This window comes from Hoplias malabaricus, chromosome 13 (assembly GCF_029633855.1).
Source record: "Hoplias malabaricus isolate fHopMal1 chromosome 13, fHopMal1.hap1, whole genome shotgun sequence".
Taxonomy (NCBI): domain Eukaryota; kingdom Metazoa; phylum Chordata; class Actinopteri; order Characiformes; family Erythrinidae; genus Hoplias; species Hoplias malabaricus.
The window spans coordinates 19,731,611-19,752,576 of NC_089812.1; the positions used below are offsets into that span (position 1 = coordinate 19,731,611).

The window sequence follows — 20,966 nt, forward strand, 5'->3', positions numbered from 1 at the left end:
CCTCAATTCTAGGGTTAAGGTTAGGGTTATGCAACCTGCAGTCCTTCTCTCCTCTCGTCTACAAAGAATCTTTTATGTCCTCTATCCTTCAAATCTCCAAAATCCTCACCACCTGCCCCTTGGCTGACAGATGTCCTCCTCAGCAACAGAAAAGAACTAAGAAAGGCAGAGAAAAGATGGAGGAAATGCCAGCTTGACTTAAAAATTCATTCTTACAAGTCCCTCCTATCCAGGTTCTCAAATGAATTAACAGCTAACTCTTTCAACAGTGAGAACTCTCTCTCTCCTCCGTCACCCTCTCCCCTCACCTCGGAAGATTTTGTCACCTTCTTTGAGGAGAAGGTTAATAAAGTCCACTGGTCTTTTTCCTCTGTCTCCCCTGTCTCTATTAGTAGTTGTCATATTGTTCATTCTTTAACCTGCTCTTCTTGCCTTTCCTCAGATTATGTTCTGCAACCTTCTACACAGCCAAACACAAGATCCTCTTGTCGGCCCTCAACAACCTTGGGTTCGCCAGTTCCGCATGGAAGTGGTTTGTGTCTTATCTGGAGGATCATTACCAGGTAACATGGAATGGATATGATTCCTTTCCATGCAGGCTCTCCACTGGTGTCTCTCAAGGCTCTGTGCAAGGTCCTCTTCTCTTTTCACTATATACCCGGTCTCTTAGTGATAAAATGACCTCTAATGGTTTCTTTTACCATTGTTATGCTGATGACACTCAACTTATGCTTTTCTTCCCACCATCTGACAGTCAAGTTTACAGTCGCATCTCGTCGTGTCTGATTAACATTTCTTCTTGGACGACTCACCACCCAAAGCTCAAATCCAGCAAGACTGAGCTGCTTTTCACTCCTGGAATAGACAGCCTTCACCAAGACCTTGCTCTCATTTCAGAACTCCTCAACTGTTACATCTGAAGATCCAAAAAGTGTGATTGGTGTAATTGTGGCTGACCAGCTATCGTTCGCAACCCATATTGTGAACCTGACTCGGTCATGCAGATTCCTACTTTACAACATCCAGCGGATCTGAACTAGGCCTAGGGTCAAGACTCTTCTCAGTCCTGGCACCCAGATGGTGGAACGAACCTCCACTGGCTTCCAACAGTGGACTCTTTCATGGTCTTCAAACACAGACTAATACACTAAAACAGACTGTACTGCACTTATACTGCACTCAACTCCTTTCTTTATATGAATGAGCACTGACTAGATGCTGTATATTGCATGTATAATATGTTTTGCTCTTTCCAGGTATCAGCACTGGCCCTTGTCTGGCAAGCATCTGGGTTCAGAGAGAATTTGGACTTGAACCTATTTGCATTGGTTCTCACCTCCAGAGCCTCAACAAGATGTTCTCCACTGGAGATGTTGGGGATGTGGATTGTGGTGCTGAATGCATCAAGCATCTCCATTTCCTGCAGAACATCTTTACGACTGGTGGTCCCGATGATTAACAGCTTACGACCCTAAACACACACACACACACACACAAAACAACAAAAAAACCGACACACACACACACACACACAAACACACACACATACACACACACACACAAAACAACAAAAAAACAGACACACACACACACACACATACAAACACAATTCAATGCATTAAATAATCTATACTTTACTTGTTATTCCAGTTATTGACAGACACACACACACGTAAGCACAAAGTCATTTACACAATAACACAGAAAATTGTTTGTCCTCATAATTAACAGCTTACAACCTTGAATGATAATGATAATGTGCAGTTATTTGTCATTGTACGGCTATCTCTGGCACCTGGGGAGCTCAAGGGCACTACAGCCATGGATGTTCATGTTGGTCCTGGGGATCAAAGCAACTTTCCAGTACCAAGCCCATTCCTCTAACCATTAGGCCAAGGGGCCTAATGAACCAACACAGACACACACACACACACACACACAATCTTGTGTACAAATACAGACATGAGGTGGGGCTTTCTTCAGCAGAACCAGCAGAGCCTGCAAAACCAGGTTTGAGAACCGAGGACCAATTGGAACATAATCTGAGAAAGTTACAGAAAAAAATATTACATAAAAATCAAAACCATATTTACATTATCACTGAATTAATTAATCATTAAAGAATGACTGTGTGTGTGTGTGTGTGTCTCACCCAGAAGACGCTCAATATCATCCACTACAACACAGCTGAGCTGAGACTTATAGGCATCGTCAAAAATCTGCAAAACAAAAAAGACTTAAACATTTTTATTAAATCCCAGATTAAAATTCTGAATAAATTCAGAGCATTCATCAGTGTGTGAATAGCAAATGAGATTAGATAAACATTTTAATAAATTTATAATAATTATACAGTTTATTATCACTTATTATAAATGATAAGAAACATAAGATTCTAAATGATAAAATACAGATTATAGCAACAAAGATTGTAAGAAAGATGATTGTAACAAAGATCTAATACAGATTATCATAACAGTTATAATGCAGTTTATATAAGATTATAGTAAAACATTATAAAGCATGTAATACAGAATAAATAGATTATAATTTGTATAGATATAACAAATTACAATATTATGGATATAAACAGATTATGACTAACTTTTTTGATGGCCTGGCACTTGGATATTTCCGAGTGTCCAATCATTTTGTCCGGAGAGCAAATTTTAATGAAGGGAAACTGAGAGTCTTCTGCAATTTTTGCAGCTAAAGCTGTTTTTCCGCTATGCGGAGGACCTTAACACCAAACAAAAAAACTGATTACATGTTAACAATAAAAACAAACATCTCACACCTTAACATAAAAAAAAAACACACATTATCAAATTATCACACCTATCAGAGTAAATGTGTGTTTACTGTGTTTACCTTGGTAGACATGCCTAACGTTTAAATTAGACCTGAGTAAACACATGTTTATATTATATTCACACATGGGTAAAAAAATCTGAAGGAGCATGTGTTTACTTCTAACAGGAGACATGTATTTACTGTTTGTACCCACACATTGTTACAGGTGTAATGGTAGGGACCATGGGTGACATTTCTGAAAGGAGCTTGTGGTTTTAGCAAACTGGACTTTAGAACAGACTATTGGCAGCTGGGAGTAGAGCCAGCTAGCATGGCATCTCAGAATCAGTTTTGAGGTCACATAGCAGAGTAGGAAAAATCATTAACTTTTATATTTATTGGAAGCACCCATTGATTTTTTTTGTCCCCTCAGAGTGGCTGATGTTAGTACAACATTTTAATACATGTTCTTTGAGCTGCATGTTCAATAAGAAGGTTATGTGTGCCCATTGGCCTTAGCTGTTTAAGTGAGTTAGTTTGGTATGTGGCTTTGTTCTGTGGTATGTGTAAGCTTTGTCAAAGATTTTGTAAGAGGGATATTACCTGGCTTATACTCCTGCCTATGAATACATTCACCTTCACCTTCTATTGCCATATCATTGACTGATAACCATATATCTGATTAATCTTTCTACCAATACACTAATAAAATAAAATAAAAATCTGTTTTATACAAACGCTGAAAACTACCTATTTTGTATATACAGTTTCTGGTGTGAGTGTGGGGTTAACAGTATTAGAAATATATTCTTGGGACATTGAATTTCCACTTGTTTGTTATTGTGTTTCTGTTGAAACCCTCTTCCTGTTCTTAAATATTACAATAATGGGTAAGGAAACCAAGGAGGACTAAATATGATTCTGGTTAATCTCAGGGTCAAGAGTTACTGTTTAGATAACAGTTTTTCTCAATTGCTAAAACACAAAACTCTGTTTTCTCAATAAAATTCTCAGTGTCCTAAACCCATTTATTGAAATTGTCACCTATTTGGCAGAACCATAAGCACATTTCACCTAGTTAGTCACAACAGTTTCACCCTTTTGGCAGAACCTTAAGCACTTTTCACTTTATTAAGACACAATTTGCAAATGTATTTTCACCCACTAAAACACATTTTGCACTGTGATGCACTTGGGTTGCATAATGATAAGCACAGGTAGCAAAAGTGAAACTCGGGCACTCTAAATTGATCAGGCATGTGACAAATGATGTGAAGAAACCAATATAAGTCAGTGCAAGGAGGCCCGGTTGTAGAAGATTCACTATGTGTAGAAACAGTCAGAGAGGCAGAGTAAGGGTAATAGGTGGTAGAGAAGGAAGAAGAGGAGGGATGAGACAAAGGAAGAAAATTTCAGATGAAATACAGGCAACCATCATTGACCATGTTCTTGTCCATGGATTGACTATGAGGGAAGATGATTCACAGTGTCCACAATAGATCGAACATTCAGAGATCAGAAGAGGTAATTGTTTTATTCATTTTGTATATGTTTACAGTATGACTCAATACAGATATGTAAAAAGGTGTTTTATTACATGATTTTCCTAAAACATTTGTAGGCTTAGTGCTGCATGTAATATTTTGTAACAGTTTGTTCTTTTGTAGAATCGCAAGACACATGCCACATTGCGGGGGAGGATGTCTATTTAGAACCCACACCAAGAGACCTTCATTGTTGACATGGTCCCTCAAAGACAAGTGTAATCATACTGCGTGAAATACAGCAGAGAATGTTTCATCTGGATTCCTCAGACTGTCCACATGAATATATTTATATGGATGAAGCTGGGTTCAATCTCGCCAAAAGGAGGAGGAGAGGCACGAATATGATTGGCCAATGAGCCATTGTTGCAGTCCCTGACCAGTGTGGTGGCAATGTCATGTTATGTGCTTCCATCAGCAATCATGGGGTTCTCCACCATCATGCCACATTGAGGCCATACAACACTCAACATCTCTTGGCTTTTATGAGTGAGCAGCAGGAACATGAACAGACAGGACATGCTGTCTATGTCATTGTATGGAACAATGTGAGTCCCATCCAGGTCAGACAGTGGTTCAATATCAACCAAGATTTCCTAAATGTTTTTCTTCCACCATACTCCCCTTTCCTCAACCCAACAGAGGAGTTTTTCTCTTCATGGCATTGGAAGGTATATGACCGGCAACCCTAAACCAGGGAAAATCTCTTGCAGGCCATGGAACTGACCTTTAATGAAATAGAGGTGGATGCATCCCAAGCATGGATCCGGCATACTAGGAGTCATTTCCCACGCTGCCTACCCAGGGAAAATGTGGCCTGTGATGTAGATGAAGTCCTGTGGCCTGCCCCAGCACGTCAACATGATGCTGCAGTAGAGTAGATACTGTATGCACATCTATTATAATGTATTTCTTTGTATATATATATATATATATATATATATATATATATATATATACATTTTAGTGTGGGAGGGTTCATGGTTAAATTGGACCAGCCTGGTGGTCAATCTCCATTAATTGCACATTGCACCAGTAAGAGCAGAGTGTGAAGGTTCAATTAGCAGGGTAAGAGCACAGTTTTGCTCAAAATATTGCAATGCACACAACATTATGGGTGACATACAAAAGAGGACAAATTGTTGGTGCACGTCTTGCTGGCGCATCTGTGACCAAGACAGCAAGTCTTTGTGATGTATCAAGAGCCACGGTATCCAGGGTAATGTGAGCATACCACCAAGAAGGACGAAACACATCTAACAGTATTATCTGTGGACACAAGAGGAAGTGGTCTGAAAGGGATGTTCGGGTGCTAACCCCGATTGTATCCAAAAAGCATAAAACCACGGCTGCCCAAATCACGGCAGAATTAAATGTGCACCTCAACTCTCCTGTTTCCACCAGACCTGTCCATCAGGAGCTCCACAGGGTCAATATACACGGCTGGGCTGCTATAGCCAAATCTTTGGTCACTGATGCCAATGCCAAACATCGGTTTCAATGGTGCAAGGAGGGCAAATCTTGGGTTGTGGACAATGTGAAACATGTATTGTTCTCTGATGTTCACCTTACTGTTTTCCCCACATCCGGGATAGTTACGGTGTGTAGAAGCCCCAAAGAAGCGTACTACCCAGATTGTTGCATGTCCAGAGTGAAGCATGGGGGTGGATCAGTGATGGTTTGGGCTGTCATATCATGGCATTCCCTTGACCCAATACTTGTGCTAGATGGGCGCGTCACTGCCAAGGACTATGGAACCACATTCTGGAGGACCATGTGCATCCAATGGTTCAAACACTGTATCCTGAAGGCGGTGCCGTGTATCAGGATGACAATGCACCAATACACACAGCAAGACTGGTAAAAGATTGGTTTGATGAACATGACAGTGAAGTTGAACATCTCCCTTGGGCTGCACAGTCACCAGATCTAAATATTATTGAGCCACTTTGGGGTGTTTTGGAGGAGCGAGTCAGGAAACGTTTTCCTCCACCAGCATCACGTAGTGACCTAGTCACTATCCTGCAAGAAGTATGGCTAAAAACCCTCTGACCACTGTGCAGGACTTGTATATGTCATTCCCAAGAGGAATTGATGCTGTATTGGCCGCAAAAGAAGGCCCTACACCATGCTAATAAATTATTGTGGTCTAAAACACACACATATATTTATATTTATATATATATATATATATATATATATATATATATATATATATATATACAGAGAGAGAGAGAGAGAGAGAGAGAGCACTGTTTTGAGGCAATAGTTTGGTTTTGCAGGAAGAGGTTTTGTGAATTTAGGGTTTAAATTGGGTTCTGCGTTTACAGTTTGAAGAAATAGAAGCATGGTTTCAGGAAATCTGTCTTGGCAATTTAGAAAAACTGTAAACCTGACAAAATATGTGTTTACATTTTAGATTAGACCTGAGTAACATAACATGTGCACTGTTGGACCTGAAGTAAACACGTTTCTATTTAGACCAGAGCTGAGTAAACATGTGTATACTGTTTACACTAATTTTTTTTAAATAAGTAAGTGGAATGGATTTTAAATTGTGGAACATCATCAGAACCAGTGATTGTGGTTTTAGTGTCAAGTTCTTACCTTCCAGCAGCACAGCAACCAGCGGAGTTCGATCACTGTTCTTCGTTTGTTGAACGAGTAGTTCTCCATCTTCAAGAACCCGAGTCACTGGATCGCCCCATTTAATAATCCCATTCATGATATAACTAGCATAATCCTCCTGATTTGTCCCAAATGCCTAAAACACACACACACACACACACACACACACACACACACACACACACACACACACAAACATTCATATTAGTACACATACTTACACATAAATACTGAAAAAATAATCCCACTTAAAAACAAAAAATTTAAAGAAGAGATCAACAGTTTTTTAATGAGTCAAATACAGTGCAGGAACAAATGCATGTATAAAAGAATTAATTAATTAATTAATGGCTGATGGGATGAGTGTGTAAATCGATGCACCAGTGAATGACTGATAAATGGATGAACAGGAATTGGAATGGAATGTACAGATGAAGGTTCAAATGAAGGGATAAAACTCACAGGTTTAATGTCATTGTTGAGTGAACCCATGAAGTCAGCTCTAGTGACTTGCAGTTTCTCTGCTTTCTCCAGGTCAACCTCCACTGTAGCTGTAGCCTACAAGCACACACACACACACACAAAGTGATATTTGACATTTTAAACATTAATATTGAATCAAGCTACTAATTCCAGTGTAAAGATATAGTGAAATAAAGGCATTCTGAGCGGAGAAAAAAGACCCGCTATGTTGTGTTGTTCTCAGCACATGTTTTCACTCTCAGGTGAATTGTGATTGTGGTCACATGTGCACATTAATCCCATGCTGTGGAAACTTTGGCCCTTCCCAAATTGTTTTGCCCTCCCCAAGAGATGAGACATTGGCCACTCACAAATATTGTGTTTGCAAAATTCTTCAAAAATACTTTAGCAAAAGTAGCTTCTAACAAAGAGCAATGACAAAAAGCAACACTGGACTGGATTTTCCAACATAGAGTATAATAAGTGTCACTACAAAGCCTCCTTTATGAACTCATTTCTTTTCATCAATGAGTTCTTCTGGCTGACTGGCTACCTCATCTCCCCCTGCTGATAAGTGGTGAGCTGGCAGACTGGGAGGGTGGACAGAAGATAGCTTCTTATTCACAAGCTTCTCATTCAGATTGCCCATTCCACCTTATAACACGTAACCTTGCTCTGTTTATTGTTCCTTTTCATTTAGGCAGATTTTTTATTTACTTTTATCAGTGTCATTTAACATTCTCTGTATTAAACATAATTTAAGATGGAACAGGAAAAATAAAAAACTGGGCAAATTATAGGCTAACTGCAGACTGTTAAAGCTGACTGTGATAGCCTGCTTATACTGGCAAGTAGTTCCAAAGGCGGAGCCTGTTTTTGTACCCTGTTGGCTGATGGAGAATGTCTGCTTTTATCCGTTATGTGTCAATGAAGAGTACATGAAGTGTTTGTCTTCACTGCCCCTATTGCTCTGAGCAGCTGATTGCACTGGTGGCAAAATATCAGATTTAACACTTACACTATTCTAGGTCACTTCCATTGTAGCTGTGGCCTACACACATGTACACACACTCCAACACACCTTTATATGCCGGTTCATGGCGGTGGACTGAGCCGCTCGCACTAAACCCTCCAGTTCAGCTCCACTGTAGTTCTTTGTTTCTGTGGCAAGTTCCTTCAGGTCCACATCTATTGCCAGGAGCTTAAACTCCCGCATCTTTGCCGTGTGGATACTGAGGATCTGCATACGGCCTTTCTCATCCGGCAAACCTGAGAACCACACACACACACACACACACACACAGAGAGAGAACTCAGAACCTGACAACAGAACCTGAGAGTCATACAAACACAAAACCTACCAAAAATGAGCCACACAGACACAGGACCACAGAACCTGAGGACCAAATAGACCCTGAACCTGAGAAACTGAACCACAGAAACAGAACCTAAGAATCACAGTCACAGAACCAAAGAGAGAACATGAGAACTGCACACATGTAAAACCAGAAAACCACACAACCAGAGAAAGAGGAATGAGGACAGGTAGAGGACAAGTAAATGTATGAAGGAGTGAATATGAATAGATTAACTGAGATGAGATGAGATGAAATGAGTAGTTACCAATCTCCATCTTCACTTCAAATCTGCCAGGTCTCATCAGTGCATCATCGATGAGATCCGGTCTGTTAGTCATTCCTGAAAAATACAAATTATAATATACCTTTAAAAAAAAAGTTTAAAAAAAGTGCCTCTCTACTTCTCCACACGGGTTGAATAAGAGTCAGTGTAATGGTGTTGAGTATTGTATTTATGGTCAAAAGGTCCTTAGGTTGCTATACTTGAAAGTAACAGGTTGCATAAATGTTGAATAGTGTTGGAGTAATGGCGTTTAGATTTATACCAATGAGGGCGGCACAGTGGCGCAGCAGGTAGTGTCGCAGTCACACAGCTCCAGGGCCTGGAGGTTGTGGGTTTGATTCCCGCTCCGGGTGACTGTCTGTGAGGCGTTGGTGTGTTCTCCCCGTGTCCGCGTGGGTTTCCTCCGGGTGCTCCGGTTTCCTCCCACAGTCCAAAAACACACGTTGCAGGTGGATTGGCGACTCGAAAGTGTGAGTGAATGTGTGTGTGTGTCTGTGTTGCCCTGTGAAGGACTGGTGTCCCCTCCAGGGTGTATTCCCGCCTTGCGCCCGATGATTCCAGGTAGGCTCTGGACCCCCCGCGACCCTAAATTGGATAAGCGGTTACAGATAATGGATGGAATGGATTTATACCAATGACAAGGATGTTGTTGAGTTGCTCCACTCCGTCAATTTTGGACAGTAACTGGTTGACGACTGTGTCATGGACACCAGTGCTGCTTGCTCCGGTTCCTCTCTGTTTGCAGATTGCATCTAGCTCGTCAAAAATTATTATATGTAGACCACTGTTTGCCCCAAGCTACAAACATAAAGACAGACATAAAGAACATTTTTAGTGGTTATTATAGTATCCAAGTTAATGCTAAATGTTTGTTATAGTATTATTGGTGATTGCTAATGTTGCTAGATCATAAATACAGTATTCTTTGCTCAGTGTTGTTATGTGGATATTTTACCCATGCCGATTGTTGGGATTGTTTTATTATTTGCAATCACTAATAAAGTGTGTGTTCAAAAAATATAATATGTGAAGTATTGTGTGTGTGTGTGTGTGTGTTTCTGACCCTTTTCTGCTCCTCCTCAGCATCAGCAAACAGTTTGCGAATGTTAGCCTCTGATTCTCCTACATATTTGTTGAGAATCTCAGGGCCATTAACGACCTTCGGTTCTCTAGCATTCAGCATCTTCCCGATCTGGCGAGCCATCAGAGTCTTCCCACAACCAGGAGGACCAAACAACAGGATTCCCTTTACATGTTTACACCCTAAACACAGACACACACACACACACACACACACACACAATAACACACTGCAGGAATATCTTAAGGTATTTTCTGAAAGCTCATTTAACTCTTCCACAAAATTCTACAAAAAACCTCATTGTAAAGTGTTGTTTGTTGTGTTTATGTGTGTGTGGGTGTGTGTGTGTACCCATCTGTTCCACAATATCTGGAGGGAAAACTCGAGAGGCAAAAGCCCGCCGGAAGATGTCGGAGAACTCTTTGTCCAAGCCTCCAATTCCCATGCGCTCAAAGTTCCAGTCGGGATTAATGATGGTCTGACGAGCTTCTTTAGTTTTTGCTTTTCCTAAAAATACAGAAAATTCCAGAGTAAAACACTTTGTGGGAGATACATTAACTGAGGAGTAAAAAATGATAATTAAATAAACTGACCAACAAGGTTCAGGGAGGAGCTCTCTGCTTTCTCAAATATCATCTGGCTGTTCCCCACCAGCAAACCAATCTCAATCTGAACACACACACATTTTAGAATACCATTTAGAAACAACACAGCATTTACAACAGCATTAACAAATAGAATGAATTAATTAATGTTTATTGCCTTCTGCTTCTTGCCGGATGCTGATTCCCCCTTCAGAATACTTGGGTCCATTGCCTCAATTTCCTTCACCACCAAACCAAATAGTTTATCACAGAAACTGAAGACTAGCTACAGAACACACTCACACACACACACACACACACACACACACACACACACACACACACACAATTCATCATTATGAACATCATCATCATTTGCTACAACATCAAAACCTCCTCCATTATCTTTTTAGAACATTTCTCTTGTGAAGGCAGATATGGGTAGACAAAGTCAGATATTTTTGGGGAGAAGTTCAGGACAGCTTTCGTGTGTATAAAGTGTGTAAAGCCGAACCCTTCCAACCTTTTGATTGATGAATAGAAAAAGAGAAAGAGAAAGGGTGGAGATGAGTGGAGGAGTTCGAGCATGGTCCTACTCCGAAAATGTAACATTGCAAAAAAGTTCAACAATCAGAGGTTGCACTACAGCACCAGTGATGCCATCATTATATTGTTTGGTTATTTATAATAATAATAATTCATTCATTCATTATCTGTAACCGCTTATCCAGTTCAGGGTCGCGGTGGGTTCAAAGCCTACCTGGAATCACGGGCGCAAGGCAGGAATACCCCTTGGAGGGGGGACCCGCCAGTCCTTCACATGGCAACACACACATAAACACATTCACTCACTCACACACTCACACCTATGGACACTTTTGAGTCACCAATCCACCTACCAACGTGTGTTTTTGGACTGTGGGAGGAAACTGGAGCACCCGGAGGAAACCCACATGGACACGGGGAGAACACACCAACTCCTCACAGACAGTCACCCGGAGCGGGAATCGAACCCACAACCTCCAGGCCCCTGGAGCACTACCTGCTGTGCCACAGTGCCGCCCTTATTATTATTATTATTATTATTATTATTATTATTATTTTAATACTGGAATTGGGTGACGTAGATTTAAACTTCACTAAAATTTCATTAAGATTTTAGACATTGGAGTAGTGTATATGATTCCTTTTTTCCTACTGTTGGTTGCAGTTGGGGCGGCATGGTGGCGCAGCAGGTAGTGTCGCAGTCACACAGCTCCAGGGGCCTGGAGGTTGTGGGTTCGATTCCAGCTCCAGGTGACTGTCTGTGAGGAGTTGGTGTGTTGTCCGCGTGGGTTTCCTCCGGGTGCTCCGGTTTCCTCCCACAGTCCAAAAACACACGTTGCAGGTGGATTGGCGACTCGAAAGTGTCCGTAGGTGTGAGTGAATGTGTCTGTGTTGCCCTGTGAAGGACTGGCGTCCCCTCCAGGGTGTATTCCCGACTTGCGCCCGATGATTCCAGGTAGGCTCTGGACCCCCCGCGACCCTAAATTGGATAAGCGGTTACAGATAATGGATGGATGGTTGCAGTTGGTGCATTAATTAGTGCAGTGCAGAGTCTATACATTGTGCATTATTGCAACGTGAATGCTGAACAGGTAAGCAGGCATATTGCATACACAATGGCTTGCTTTATTGCTGAACTGCCTCTTAATCACAAACATCTATTGCAGCAACCACATGTCTGCAGATGCAGCACCTCTCCCACAGTCCATACCTCAGTCTAACCTGTTACTCCTGAACAAGACACCAAGTGTAACACTGGAGCAGGCAAGAGGTAGGATGCAAATGCAAGTTTGTTTTATTGGAGTGTGGAAAATGTGACATAAAAAAACAAATATTCATTACATGGATTAAATACCACCCTGTCTCTTACCAGAAAAAAAATATGTGTCAATTTCCATTTAAAGAATAAAATGTTGTATTGTATGTATGTATAATTTGTATCTGAACTGAATACAAACCATCGAAAAATGCAATCAGCTCAACTGTTTTGTATTCCACTGTGTGGCCAAAGCAAAATACAAAGCAGGGATTGCATTTCAGCTGAGAGCAGTGCTGTTTTAATGCCACAATTGAAAAACAATCATTTCAATCAGTCCTCTACCGAATTTGGGGTGTGGTTCTTCTAGTGTTCTAGACTGTGGTTCTTGGAGCCAGGGGTTTTTCTAATGTGATATTTATGTATAAAGAATTACTTTGATTCTTAAAATCAGTCAGCTTTATTGTCATTACAGAATGAAATGTAGTTTCTCCAGGACACAGTGCTAACATTAGTTCTGTCTAAAAGCAGCTGTAAGTTCCCAGCTCTGACCTGCTGCTCTCTGTGTCGCCGCAAAACAAACCCCTGTAGGTGAGACTCCAATGGCCACAGCACTGAAAGAAGGACAGATAACTCTGGCTAGTCATTGGCTTATTTAAAGTGACGGCCAATAAAAAGTGCATTCTCTGTTTAGGAGTTGTGGAGTATCTGGCCCTCCAGTATTGCTGCAGTGTTAGTGCAGTTTCAGTGCTGTGTTAGTGTAGTGTTAGTGCTTTGTAAGTAAGTGAAGTCAGATTTATTTATATAGCACATTTAAAAGACAGTAAATGTCGGCCAAAGTGCTGCACAATAAAAATAAACTAACAAACAAAATCAGATAAAATTATAAAACATACATGTAAAGAAATAAAACAAGTAAAAGAATCTAAAAATAAAATGTTGTGGAGAAAATACTGATGGCAAGACAACCAAGGCAGAACAAATGGCTAAAATAATTTAAAAGGATCCAAACACCAGAGAAAATAAATAGGTTTTCAAATTGGACAAAAGTCACTATTGTAGGGGACTGCTTTATGAAGAGTGGGAGACTGTTCCAAAGTCTTGGAGTGGCTACAGCAAATGCCAGAACTTCTTTGAACCTCAACCGAGAATGAGGGGTGTCTAAAAGCAATTGGTTAGAAGAACGTAGGGCACGGGGGGAGAGATCAAAGTCAAAGAAGATCCGAAATATATTTCGGGTCCAGGCCATGGAGAACTTTAAAGACAAAAAGTAACACTTTAAATTCAACTCTGTATTTCACTGGTAGCCAGTGCAACGACGCCAACACAGGGGTAATTCTCTCGCTTTTCTTAGTACCAGTCAAAAGCCTCTAACAACAGTGCTTATTTGCTTTTCAAATGTAAGATCAGTGTCAAAGACGAAACAAAGGTTTTTTACTTGGCTGTGTACATTAGATGACAGATGCCCCAGTTCATTGGCCATGGTTGGACTCAAGTGGGAATTTCCGAAAATTATCACATCTCTAAGTAAGTAAGTAAGTAAAATTTGTTTATAGAGCCCATTTTACATGACAATGTCAACCAAAATGCTGTACAAGGTTTGTACATATACAAAACATACCATACAACAAACAAAATATTAGCAATTAAATGCCAAGGTAAAAAGATGCGTTTTAAAGTCTGGATTTAAAAACTGCAAGAGATAATGTTAGTGTTAATCTTTGTTAGTGCAGTGTTAGTGCAGTGTTAATGTTTGTTTGTGCAGTGTTAGTGCAGTGTTAATGGTTGTTTTTGCAGTGTTAGTGTTTATGTTTGTTAGTGCAGTGTTAATGCAGTGTTAACGTTTGTTTGTGCAGTATTAATGTTTGTTAGTACAGTGTCAGAGCAGTGTTAATCTTTGTTACTGCAGTGTCAGTGCAGTGATAATTATTGTTAGTGCAGTGTTAGTGCAGTGTTAATGTTTGTTAGTGCAGTGTTAATGTTTATTAATGCAGTGTTAATGTTGTTAGTGCAGTGTTAATGTTTGTTAATGAAGTGTTAGTGCAGTGTTAATGTTTGTTAGTGCAGTGTTAATGATTGTTAGTGTAATGTTAATGATTGTTAGTACAGTGTCAGTGCAATGTTTATGTTTGTTAGTGCAGTGTTAATGTGTGTTACCGCCGTGTTAGTGCAATGTTAATGTTTGTTAGTGCAGTGTTAATGTTTATTAGTGCAGTGTTAATGTTTGTTAGTGCAGTGTTAATGATTGTTAGTGTAATGTTAATGATTGTTAGTACAGTGTCAGTGCAATGTTTATGTTTGTTAGTGCAGTGTTAATGTGTGTTACCGCCGTGTTAGTGCAATGTTAATGTTTGTTAGTGCAGTGTTAATGTTTATTAGTGCAGTGTTAATGTTTGTTAGTGAAGTGTCAATGTTTATTAGTGCAGTGTTAATGTTTGTTAGTGCAGTGTCAGTGCAGTTATAATGTTTGTTAGTGCAGTGCCAGTGCAGTGTTAATGGTTGTTAGTGCAGTGTCAGTACAGTGTGCACTGAACTCAGTGTTAGTGCAGTGTTAGTGTTTGTTAGTCCAGTGTTAGTGCAGTATTAATGTTTATTACTGTCGTGTAAATGACTGTTAATGCAATGTTAGTGCAGAGTTACTGCAGTGTTAGTGCTGAGTTAGTGTTTGTTAGTGCAGTGTTAGTACAGTGTTAATGCTATGCCAGAGCAGTGATGATGCTTTTTTGTGCAATGTTAGTGCAGTGCTGACCTGCTGACCCACAGAGAAGGCCTGGTTGTTGAACTGTTGAATAAATTCACTGGCCATTTTGTCCGAGTCATAAGGACTGGAGTCTGTGCTCTTTTTTTGCAGGAAGTCGATCTCGATGGTCATTGCTCCAATGCACTGCTTTGACTTGTCAAATATATAGTTTGTCACTAAGAAGATGTAAAACAACATATTTTAATACAGGCCATTAAAATAAATAAACACAAGTGAAGAAACTACTGAACCTAAAATTTATTCACCTTCTATTTCCTGCCCAATAGACAGACCAGCCCATTTCCTCTGAAAGAAAGAGTCAAAGAGAGAGATTGAGTACTTATTTAGTACTGAAAGGGTATTACATATTTAGTGAGTATAAAGACCCTACTGACTTAGAACTGATTCTGTACTGAAAAGGTACAGAATGAGTACGGAGAGAGTGCTGAGTAATGGTTCAGTACGGAGTGAGTTCTGGTTAATCCAGCTTGTGGGGTTGGGATCACTGACCTGAGGAAGGCTGAATGCGATGGTTCCTGGGGCGACAGTGTGATGGCTCTTCACCGTAAACACAAACTTGTGAGTGGGTGTGGTCTTCACAGTCACATGTCTGTAGGCAGATGGACTCAGATCAGTTCAGGAAACAGATGAGAAGGATTTGAATGAGTGAAGAGCAGTGTTTATATTAGAGTCTCAGCAGAACACAAGTACAGTTCATCATGACTGTGGTGACTTCACCACAGTCATCAGGTTTGGTTCTGTAGGTTCTCTTAATTCCTGACCGATTCAGTGCTCAGTTCTGTTTTTGTGTGGAATTTCTTCCTGCATTTGTGCTGAAATTTCACCTGTGTTTATTTGTAATTCCTGCCTGAGAATGTGTTGAATTCCAGTCTATGTTTGGGTTGGAATCTAATTTGAGTGCACCTGGATTTGTGTGGAATTATTGTCTGTGTTTTTATGTACTTCCAGTCAGAATCATGTGGAATTCCAGCCTGTGTGTGTGTGTGTGTGTGTGTGTGTGTGTGTGTGTGTGTGTGTAAAATCCTAGCATGTGTTGGTATGTAATTCTAATTTTCACTGACTCACTGTCCAGACTGCAGGTCTTTCTCACTGACCACAGCGCAGTTAGTTAGAGAAAGTTCATCTGTTGGGCATCGAGCTGCCTGCATCGTCTACAAAAGACAAATGACACAAAATAAACAAAAAACAAAAATGAGACAGGAATAGGAATAAAGACAGAAGCTCTCAAAGACAAAGACAGAGAACTACAGAGAGTAGAAACCCCCAAAAGTGGTTCATGGGGTAGTGTGAGTGCTTTAGGGGGTGGTGTGGGTGTTCAGAGGGTGGTGTAAGGGGATTTAGGGGGTGATGTGATGGGTTCAGGGAGTGGTGTTATGGGTTCAGGGTGTGGTGTAGGGGGTTCAGGGGGTGATGTGAGTGGGTTCATGTGGTGCTGTGATTCAGTTAAAAGTCCAGCATGGGGGTGCACAGGGATTGGGGGGATTGTTACATTTGTAAAGGCACCGTTATGCGGAAGGAAATCTACAGGGCTTGGAGCGACACACTGCCAACCAGACAACGTCTTTTTCAGAGTATGCCTTGTTTATTTCAGTGAGACAAGGCCAGTCCACATTCTGTGTGGATTACAGCAGCACGAATCCTTAGTAAAAAGTCTGGGAGTAAAAGAGTCTGGGGCTTTATGAAACAAACACTGTAACAAAGCCCCAAGCTGTGGAGCAGAATCAGAGAACAGTTCACTTTCAGAACTACAGCGACTGGCCTCTTCAGTTCCCAAATGCTCACAGACTGCTGTTAGAGAGGACCTGAGGAACACCACTATGTTACTGCTTTCCTGGAAAACTGTTACGCCCCGTCCTGTCAGGTCTGTTTTCCCCGCCATGTGCTCTCTTAGCACATGGCTCTGTTTGTTATTGTCCATGTCTCTGCCCATGCCTTTGTTCGGCCTCCTTGTCCATCCTCCTCGTTATCTGTTTCAGGTGTGTCTCGTCTGTATCATGTATTTAAGTTCCCTTGTGTCATTTCCTTGTATCGGTCATTTGTTTGGTTCTATATACCTAGTCATGTTCTCGTTCTAATTCCTAGTCATGTTGTTTCTCGTTCCAATTCCTCGTATTGTATTGTTTCGTTTCTCAGCTGTCACGTTTCTTGTTCTAGTCTGCCTCATCTGTTCCTCGCTTCGTGTTTGCCCTCAAGTCTGCTTGCGTTTGTTTTGGTTTTTTTTATAAATAAAGGTCTGTGTTGTAGCGTGTGCGTCCGCCTCCGTCAGTCCGACTCAGCGGTCTTGACAAACATGTTGCTGGCATCAAATTTAATATGGGCAAGTATTTTTAAAAAGACAATAAAATGTGTTGATTGATTGATTGATTCATTCATTCATTCATTCATTCATTCATTACCTGTAACCGCTTATCCAGTTCAGGGTTGCGGTGGGTCTGGAGCCTATCTGGAATCATTGGGAGCAAGGCTGGGACACACCCTGGAGGGAGGGCCAGTCCTTCACAGGGCAACACATGCCTTCAATTGTGTTCATAATATACTTATGTACCTCATTACATTTAGGTTTTATTTATATTTTACCCAATGTTCTAACTGTTTTTGGAAATTGGGTAGTATAAATAAAATATTTATTTATTTACTAAATAAATATTTAGTAGTATTTTTAATCATTATAAATTCCTCATTATTTAAATAAACCACTGTGAAAAAATTAACTGAATTCTACATAAAGCATTAAACTTTAAACAGATTTAGGTCAAAACCTCATTAAGCTCAAAAAGCGATTCAGAGAAAATCTGCTGCACTCTAAATTTAGTTGCTTCCAGAAACTGTAATGTTTAAATTAATGAGGCTTCATCTCAAGAGAAATCAAAAACATCAAGGAACACAGATAGAGTTACATAAATCTCCACGTTAACCACACAAGATTCACTTGACTAATCAAGGAAACCAACATGAGCTCAGGTTTAGTATACTTTTTGCTGAATACAGTCATATTTTGGCTTTAATTATTCACAAATTTTTAAAGACCTGAGGAAAGTCAGATGTAGTTTAATAAAGCAGCATCATAGTAATTTATTAATCTGCAATAAATTACTTTATTATTCAGTCATCAGAGAAAATAACAGTAAAAACCAATGCCATTTTCTTAGGATTCTAAACTGAATGGAAATCATTTCAAAATGTGTAGATTTCATTTTAAACACAACATTAAAATTCAGTTTTAACTTTTCATTAAAATTCATTTTAATTCCATATTCTGGTTTTCTTAGTTGCTACAAAACCTTTCCTCAAATCTACTTCCCTTTTCTCCAAACAGTACACACCTATCACAAACTACACACTTTGCCTGGTTTTGCTAAATTCAGCCATAGACTCAAAAAGATTTTATCATTTTATTACCAAGCATTGCTGTAAAATGGCACCAATCCAGTCAGAGCATAAATACAACACAGCAGTCACTGCACTCTACACAAACAGAGACACAACACTACTCTCTCTGCACAGAAGGAAGAAAATCTATACTCATGACCCTACTGTAATATGAACACTTTACTCCAAGTCCGTCATAAACTCTAAGTGTTTACATTTTGAAGTATTTAATCAGCAAAATGTGGTTTTGAACAGAAAATTAACTGTTTGGCTACTTGTGTGATGTAGTGTAGGTTTGGAAAACATGTTTTATGTATCAGTAAACGTAAAAAACAATATTAGGAGGAACATATAAATAATGAGTGTCTTCTGTTGTTCTGAGGACACACGTCAATCCTCTCTGTCATGTCACCGACTTTCTACAAATTCATTTTAGAGCATTAGGGGTTTACATGGTGAAACTGAAATGGCAAGAGTCTAGTAGCTCATAAAAACTGTACAGAAGAACAATAAAGGGGTTTGTGTTTGTGTTTTAGTCTGGAAATATAGCTGCTGTAGGATTAGAGCTTACACACACATACACATCAGCACACATTCTCTACCACAGATGATAAAGATTTTTGGTTCTGATCCTGTGGAGATTAATATGTGCTCCTGGCTACTTTACCAGAAACACTGAGCATGGTCAGTCAGGGGTCAGAGCCTGCGGTGCTGCATGATGCAGAAGAAAGGATGAGCTGCACACACAGATGGAGCTACAGTGTGTTACTGTCCACATTGTCGTACTGAGAAATAACAAAGAGCAGGCCATAAACTGACCAGTGTTTCTGATAAAGTGGCCAGAGTAGACTGCAGATGTAAATCTAGATGTAAATTATTAATTTTCACAAACACATTTCAACCTTAAACAGGAAAAATATTGTGTGTGTGTGTGCGTGCGTGCGTGTGTGTAATCTGGCATTAGCAGAGTAAATTCAAGGTTAAAACCAAGAACTCTCTCTCTCTCGCTCTCTCTCTCTCTTTATATATTTATATATATATATATATATATATATATATATATATATATATATATATATATATATATATACATATATATATATATATATATATATGTATGTATATATATATATATATATATATATATATATATATGTGTGTGTGTGTGTGTGTGTGTGTGTGTGCTGCATTATTTAAGGTGGAATTGATGAAATGCGGCAGAAGCGAAACCTCGTGGAGGTTAAAGCTGTAGATCCAGCGCGAGCTACTTCACCTTCACGTTTACCGCCTCAACACACACAAACACATCGCGCGCACATAGCGCACTCACGCACAGAGCACACACACGCACAGAGCACAAACACACACGCGCGCGCACAGAGCACACACACACAGAGACACACTAATCGCGAGGCGGCTCCGAGATTTATTTATTTATTTATTTGTGTTTGATCTAGATTTGTGTCTGAATCAGAAACACGGCTTCACTCCAACATCAAACACACATCACTGTGTCATTAAAGTATTCACCGATTCATTAATAACATCATAATCACACCACCACATCATTAAACGGAGGATTTCTTACCCGGGACGCCATCTTTCCGTGTGCTCGCGCTCCTCTAGCCTCAAGCCCCCCGAGATTCAGCACCAAGGACAGAGTCAGCAACAGCGCCCCCACAGTATACACCACAGCATCTACACACAGAGCGCCCCCTGCGGCTAAACACTGCAACTATACAACAGCATCTACACACACAGCGCCCCCTGCGGCTCAACACTTCAACTATACAACAGCATTTGCACACAGAGCGCCCCCTGAGCCCGACACTGCAACGATACAACAGCATTTACACACATAGCGCCCCCTGCGGCTCAACACTGCAGTTCCACTGCAACTACCCTCATCACTGAGGGAGAAGATATTCAATCTAGATTCTATACAACATTTCACATACTCTCACCCATTCACTCACACACCCAAACCCAAAAGAGAGAAAGAGAGAGAGAGAAAGAGAGAGAGAGACTTGCTACTTATAACATGCACTATAAATAAGCATGTCAATACTTTAAAGGTACATACATAAATCAAATACACACACACACACACACACACACACACACATATATATATATATATATATATATATATATATATATATATATATATATATATATATTAAGTATAAGTACTGTTCTAATAACAGTCACAACAATAAAGCTATTTGAATCTGAATCTGAGAGACTGCAGCACACATACACACACACACACACATACATACACACACACACAGAGCAGAGA

The 20,966-nt window shown here is 40.1% G+C and overlaps 1 protein-coding gene across 3 annotated transcripts in view; it reads right to left on the minus strand.

Moving 5' to 3' along the window:
* The window catches only part of nsfa (N-ethylmaleimide-sensitive factor a), a 28,924-nt gene extending 8,599 nt beyond the window's left edge, over positions 1–20,325 (minus strand). For 2 of the 3 annotated variants that reach the window (XM_066642154.1, XM_066642153.1), the window contains exons 1-18: positions 17,692–17,782; positions 16,361–16,446; positions 15,785–15,884; positions 15,541–15,580; positions 15,284–15,450; positions 10,912–11,019; positions 10,743–10,818; positions 10,501–10,656; positions 10,132–10,331; positions 9,701–9,866; positions 9,051–9,125; positions 8,509–8,696; positions 7,428–7,523; positions 6,945–7,101; positions 2,606–2,739; positions 2,153–2,219; positions 1,963–2,042; positions 1,337–1,471 (exon numbers count right to left, since the gene is read on the minus strand). In XM_066642154.1, coding sequence (XP_066498251.1) covers positions 1,337–1,471; positions 1,963–2,042; positions 2,153–2,219; positions 2,606–2,739; positions 6,945–7,101; positions 7,428–7,523; positions 8,509–8,696; positions 9,051–9,125; positions 9,701–9,866; positions 10,132–10,331; positions 10,501–10,656; positions 10,743–10,818; positions 10,912–11,019; positions 15,284–15,450; positions 15,541–15,580; positions 15,785–15,884; positions 16,361–16,446; positions 17,692–17,748 — 2,088 coding nt within the window. In that variant the 5' untranslated portion in view covers positions 17,749–17,782. Of the gene's footprint in view, positions 1–1,336; positions 1,472–1,962; positions 2,043–2,152; positions 2,220–2,605; positions 2,740–6,944; positions 7,102–7,427; positions 7,524–8,508; positions 8,697–9,050; positions 9,126–9,700; positions 9,867–10,131; positions 10,332–10,500; positions 10,657–10,742; positions 10,819–10,911; positions 11,020–15,283; positions 15,451–15,540; positions 15,581–15,784; positions 15,885–16,360; positions 16,447–17,691; positions 17,783–20,252 lie in introns of those variants that run through there. The other variant, XM_066642155.1, reaches the window with a different exon arrangement.
* Between the last annotated feature and the right edge of the window lie 641 nt (positions 20,326–20,966).